This window comes from Dendrobates tinctorius, unplaced genomic scaffold (genome assembly GCF_039654945.1).
Source record: "Dendrobates tinctorius isolate UK_male_01 unplaced genomic scaffold, ASM3965494v1 ptg000404l, whole genome shotgun sequence".
In the NCBI taxonomy this organism is placed as follows: Eukaryota; Metazoa; Chordata; class Amphibia; order Anura; family Dendrobatidae; genus Dendrobates; species Dendrobates tinctorius.
Genome location: NW_027362069.1, coordinates 1,532,885 through 1,539,632, shown reverse-complemented (window position 1 = coordinate 1,539,632; position 6,748 = coordinate 1,532,885). Strand labels below are relative to the sequence as shown.

At 41.7% G+C, this 6,748-nt stretch overlaps 1 protein-coding gene across 1 annotated transcript; it reads left to right on the top strand.

Annotated features, from left to right (window-relative positions):
- The first annotated feature begins 677 nt into the window (after positions 1 to 677).
- Positions 678 to 5,301, top strand: LOC141076429 (uncharacterized). The gene is made up of 3 exons (XM_073563881.1): positions 678 to 773; positions 972 to 1,062; positions 2,550 to 5,301. The coding sequence occupies exon 3, from the start codon at positions 2,699 to 2,701 to the stop codon at positions 4,157 to 4,159; it is 1,461 nt and encodes a 486-aa protein (XP_073419982.1). The 5' UTR covers positions 678 to 773; positions 972 to 1,062; positions 2,550 to 2,698; the 3' UTR covers positions 4,160 to 5,301.
- Positions 5,302 to 6,748: the final 1,447 nt, after the last annotated feature.

Below are 6,748 nucleotides of genomic sequence, written 5' to 3'. Positions count from 1 at the left end.
TGGATATGGACAGAGACAAGATGGCGGAGAGGATGTTACACCTCACCCTAGAGATCCTCTTCCGTCTCACTGGAGAGGTGAGAGATTCTGATGACGTCACATTACATCATTCTTATCTATGGGAATAACAGATGGACAGAACTGGAGAGGTGAGGACTCTGGGAATGTCTGTAGTGAGATTTATTAATGTGTCTCTCCATAACCAGGATTACACAGTGGTGAAGAAGACCTCTAGTGAGCGCTGTCAGGACCCTGTGTCTGAGGGATGGGGAAGACCCCTGAGCCCAATCACGGGGCCTCCACCTCACCCCCTGATCCATGAGGACATCAATGACCAGAAGATCCTAGAACTCATCTACAAGATGATTGAGCTGCTGACTGGAGAGGTGACACTGCTGGGAATGCTGGGACATTATACAGTAACACTATGAAGGGATCGGGGGATGACGGTATCATTGTATGTGTCAGGTTCCTATAAGGTGTCAGGATGTCGCTGTCTATTTCTCCATGGAGGAGTGGGAGTATTTAGAAGGACACAGAGATCTGTACAAGAACGTCATAATGGAGGTTCCCCAGCCCCTCACATCACCAGGTAACAGACAGGACTAAATACACACGGCCTATAATTATCTGTATGTAGAGAATGAATTCAGTCCCTGTATGTGTTTCCTCCAGATCTATCCAGTAAGAGGACAACACCAGAGAGATGTCCCCGTCCTCTTCTTCCACAGGACTGTAACCAAGAAGATCCCAGTGCTCCTCAGGATCATCAGGTAGATGGAGAGAAGGTGTCAGGAGATCTCCCCTATGATGTGTAGACGGCTGTGAAGGTCTTGTGCTCAGTCTTGTTTTATCCACCAGTATTATATGTTTTATACTTGTGTAATGAGAGCGGTGGAGATGGCAGGATTAGAGCTGATCATAGATGGGACTTCTCCATCTGTCAGTGACTCTTACAATATTTGTTTCAGGGTGAAGATCTGACCCATATTAATACTACAGAGACATATGTGAGAGATGATGAATGGTGTAAAGAGGAGATTCCCACATATGACTACCCAGGTGAGTAGTAACCACTGAATGCAGAGAAGTCACAGATTCCTCTCAGTCACCGGCTGTGGCTGCTTTATCGGTGGTGTAGTCCGGCCGTATTACCATGATCACCATTTTGCCTCTAGACCACAACATTCTCCTCCACCCAAAGCTGTTCAAATTTGTTTGGGCATTGAAAGCCCTTTTCTATAGAACTAGGAACCTGGAGGATCCACCTACCCCCAGGTATTAGTGTGAGGGTGATCCCTTAAAGCGAGATCTATATGATTGCTTGTACCTGACCCAATATAGGCCGAGTGTCACACCGAACACAGAGTTAGATGTCTACTTCTTTCTCAGCAAAGGCTTGCACACAACTGAAGTTTTCTCAAGACAAAGAGACAGGAAACGGGTGTCACACAATCTTCTGAGTAGCCAGTGTCAGTCTATGATACGTCCATTTCAGCTTCACTTCCATATATGACCTAGCATAATAGTATCGTGGATTCTGGCTGATGAATTGGGACATATATAAATTTGTAGGACAATATGCTCTAGCAAGCTATCTGTCATAAACAAATGAAAAAAAAATTAGTCCAAATTTTTCCACGTCCACATTTACACTTGGAAAGACATTAAAATTAGGGATGAATGGAGTAGCTGAATCCGAAGCCTCCCATCTGGGAAATGCTTCATCAAGAGGCAAAAGCCCCTTGGTCATTGGTGTGCGCCAATTCACGAGCACTAGGGACAGCGCTAGTACTGGGCATTGTTCCCTGAGTTGGAGACATTTCTCCAGAAGCGCTATTTGTCCTTCTTGTTGTACTGGTCCTTGTGTGTGAGGATGGACCAGAATCACTGCTCATTTCTGAGCTATCACTGTCGCTGCTACTAAAGCCCTCGAAATCCACATCGCCATCTGACACTGCACTTTCTTCACTGTCAGAACATAAAAGTGCATAAGCCTCCTCTGCACTATAATACTGACGGGCCATTTTATTCGTTTTGATTTTTTTTTTTCCGGAAAAAGAAAACTCTGACATGACTGATGTGACGTGACCCAATTATTGGGGAGACAATTCTTTGGCCTAATCCTAACTTCAGCCTAACAGTAACCGTTACTTTAGCCCAAACACTAACTCTAACTTTAGCCACAACATTAACCCTAACTATAGCATTAACAGTAACCTGCCTTATCTGTTTTTCTATTGACAAATGATGGACCTGATTGGGGACTTGTTTTTTGTGAGATGAGAATTGGTATTATTTTTGCCTACATAACATTGATTGGTTTCTTTTTATTCGATATTTGGGAGGCAGAATGAACAAACAGTTGAACACCACACACTACTGGTTCATCCAACAAGGTTTTCTATTAGACGGTGAACTGTCATTGTCTTGGTAAATAATTAAAGTTTTTTACATAGCTTGCCATTTTTATGGACAGTTTAAGTAGAAATATTCAAAAATATAAAACTCAAGGATATTTTATTAAAAAAAATTGTTTATCTTGGCAGATGACTGTACCAGGAGATCAGAGAAACAGCTGACATCTTCAATTTTTAAATCTGATGATCTTGATATCCTACAAGATACAAATGAAGTGAAAGCCATTACTCCAGATATACCATCATCCATTCACAGCAAAGATCTGTCATCTGATCCTATGAAACAGGTCCCATCTTCTGATTCATTACTGACTACTAAGGAAAATCAAAGTCACAAAAGAGGCATTAAAAAACACACTGCTCCTAAAGCAAAGAAGTCATTTTCATGTTCAGAATGTGGGAAATGTTTTAACAAGAAATCTCATTTTGTTACACACCAGAGAACTCACACAGGGGAGAAGCCTTTTTCATGTTCTGAATGTGGGAAATGTTTTAAATGGAAATCACAATTGGTTAATCACCATAGAACTCACACAGGGGAGAAGCCTTTTTCATGTTCAGAATGTGGGAAATGTTTTAACTGGAAATCACATTTGGTTAATCACCATAGTACTCACACAGGGGAGAAGCCTTTTTCTTGTTCAGAATGTGGGAAATATTTTAACCGGAAAGAACATCTTATTAGTCACCAAACAACCCACACAGGAGAAAAGCCTTTTTCATGTTCTGAATGTGGGAAATGTTTTAAATGGAAATCACAATTGGTTAATCACCATAGAACTCACACAGGGGAGAAGCCTTTTTCATGTTCAGAATGTGGGAAATGTTTTAACTGGAAATCACATTTGGTTAATCACCATAGAACTCACACGGGGGAGAAGCCTTTTTCATGTTCAGAATGTGGGAAATGTTTTAACTGGAAATCACATTTGGTTAATCACCATAGTACTCACACAGGGGAGAAGCCTTTTTCTTGTTCAGAATGTGGGAAATATTTTAACCGGAAAGAACATCTTATTAGTCACCAAACAACCCACACAGGAGAAAAGCCTTTTTCATGTTCAGAATGTGGGAAATGTTTTAACCAGAAAGCGATTCTTGTTACACATCAGAGAATTCACACAGCAGAGAAGCCATATTCATGTTCAGAATGCGGGAAATGTTTTAACAAGAAATTTCATTTTGTTACACACCAGAGAACTCACACAGGGGAGAAGCCTTTTTCATGTTCTGAATGTGGAAAATGTTTTAACTGGAAATCACAATTGGTTAATCACCATAGAACTCACACAGAGGAGAAGCCTTTTTCGTGTGCAGAATGTGGGAAATGTTTTACACAGAAATCACATTTTGTTTCTCACCAGAGAACTCACACAGGGGAGAAGCCTTTTTCCTGTTCAGAATGTGGGAAATGTTTTAAGCAGAAAGCGATTCTTGTTAGACATCAGAGCAGTCACACAGGGGAGAAGCCTTTTTCCTGTTCGGAATGTGGGAAATGTTTTAACCAGAAAGCGATTCTTGTTAGACATGAGAGCAGTCACATGGGGGAGAAGCCTTTTTCCTGTTCAGAATGTGGGAAATGTTTTAACCAGAAAGGAAGTCTTAATGAACACCATAGAACTCACACAGGGAAGAAACCTTTTTCCTGTTCAGAATGTGGGAAATATTTTAACAGGAAAGCACTTCTTGATCGCCATCAGAGCAGTCACACAGAGGAGAAGCCTTTTTCATTTTCTTAATGTGGGAAATATTTTACTTGAAAATCAACTGTTAATAAACATCAGAGACGTCACATAGGGGAGAAGCCTTTTTTATGTTCATAGTGTTGGAATAGTTTTAACCAAAATTGAATCTCTTTAAATGGGTTGTCTCTTGTCATTCCTCAAGTTTGCTGACAAACTAGGATAAAACTAAACTTTATTAATTCCAAATGTAAAACTATACCCATAATTTACCCCCTGAGGCTATGTGTACATGTGTGGAATTGCAGGAATTCCAGAATTCCATTCCGCGGGACATATGCGAGAAAACCGTATTTTAAATTCCCACCTATTTCCCGCTTAAAAACTAGTGATATGCAAGTGTAATAAGTTTTCAAAATGCTAGCGTTTTCCAAGTGATCTGTAACTAATCTCCAAGCAGTGAGGGAAAAACTATGCAAATAGTTTAAATAATCAAGTAATGCTATTTGATTTCATCACCATTCTTACCCTTTATGTAAATACTGAATGTGGGACACTTGTTAAGTCTAAAAATAGGTTACATACCTGTATATAAAGAGTAAAGAGACAGAGGGAAAAAGCCAGAGAGATTCTGCCAAGACATCCATACATCCCAAAAGGACCAGAGACAGGACGGCAGCCATTTACATCATGGCTTCATTGCGAGGGACACAGATCTATGATTCTATATAGGAAACAACCTAGGGGTATTTAGCCTCAGTTGGAAGAATACCGATCTGCTTCATTGACCATTGCTGAACTATGGATACGTTTCGTGACAGGTTATGATCCTCAGATCAACTAGCCTTGTTCCTTGTATGGACTCAATGGACTGCCATCTTTCTACACTTGTTGTCACCTCTCTGTGTGCGTGCCACAGGTGGAGTAACCGACCCTGGAATATGAAGCCAGGTTGTGATCTTCGGATCAACTGGCCGTGTATGGACTGTCATCTTCCTACGCTTGTCGTTACCTCCTCTCTGTGTGCGTGCCACAGGTGAGGTAGCGACCCTGGAAGATATGTAGTCACAGCTGCTCTTATCCCAGCGGGTCAGTGGAGGGTGAGACTCTGTAATGTGCCCCATCTTGGGTATTTTGCTGGGACTGTTCTATGTGTTATCTGCCTGTTTTGTGGTACAATAAAGCATTGCCACACTGTTTTACCCTCACCCTGTGCTGTCTGAGTAGAGTTTTGCCCACTTTAAAAGGATAGCAGGAATTTGGCAGGGGAAGAGTCCTGAGGAGATCATTTGCATATTCCCAGTGCCTTCTGGGATAAGTGAAGAGTCTCCGCGAGCTCAACGATCACTGGATTTTGGCCGTTGCAGCTGAAAAGAGGAGATCGGTAAACCGCGCGTCTATCAGCACGTGAATTTTGGCTCATTTTTCATCGATTCGAAATCTCTTTAACAATCTCAATATGGAAGAGGCCAGGAGCCATTTGGTGAGCTGCATTTCTTGCTACATGTTCACAGACTTAACAGTGGAAAAGCCAAACTTCACCTGCCACAAATGCAAGCTTGTGTCCCTGTTGGAGGAAAAGTTGCAAAATCTCGAGGAGAGGTTAGCTACGTTGAAGATCATTAAGGAAGGTGAATAGTTCTTAGACAGAGCAGAATTATCTCTTCATGTTACAGAAAGAGATGAAATTCGAAGTGCACCTGAAGAAACAGAGGAATGGAAACGTGACCCAGAGAAGCAGGAGGATCGGGAGGCAGTCAGCACCCACACTGCTCAGGAACCAGTACCAGGCTCTTACGCAGGAAAACGATGAAGAAATACATCAGGATAAGACTTTGCCCACAAACAGCAACCTTGTACGCCTTCAGAGTCCTCCTGGATGGAGAAAGAAAAATGTTGTGAAGAAGAAACGGAGAGTGGTGGTCATGGGGGATTCCCTGTTGAGAGGAACAGAGGCCGCTATCTGCAGACCGGATATAACTTCAAGAGAAATGTGCTGTCTTCCAGGTGCAAAAATTAAAGATGTGTCTGACAGGATATCAGGACTCTTCAGACCTACAGATGACTACCCATTCCTGCTACTACATGTGGGGACAAATGACACCGCAAGAAATGACCTGGAAACCATCTGCAGAGACTTTGAAGACTTAGGCAAGAAAGTGAAAGAACTGGGAGCGCAGGTGGTCTTCTCTTCCATCCTCCCAGTGGATGGCCATGGAACAAGGAGGTGGAATAAGATTCTGCAAGTGAACAACTGGCTACGTCGATGGTGCCGTCAGCAACGATTTGGATTTCTGGATCACGGAGTCAATTACCTATACGATGGACTACTTGCCAGAGATGGGGTGTGAAGAAAAAATATCTCTTTCTTACTTTTTTCTTTAGTAAGAGCACAGTGAGGATAGAAAGGAAAACAATATTGAGTTGTGTGGATAAAGCAAATCTTGTTTACTGTTCATTCAAAAAAAGATTACAAAAATGAAGAAAAGTAAGTTCACAGCACACAGAATATAAATATTAGATTAAAAGAAGGGAAAAAACAAGTATTCATTGGTTCTTACATATGGTCTTGAGGCATGTGGTATGTGTTGGAGATTCTCAAGGTATGAGAGATCTCCCTGTAAACGACTTAGGTCGGCTTTTATA

Bases quoted from the DNA above. Each gene is read 5' to 3' on its own strand.
- LOC141076429 (XM_073563881.1), top strand. From the start codon at position 2,699: ATGAAACAGGTCCCATCTTCTGATTCATTACTGACTACTAAGGAAAAT.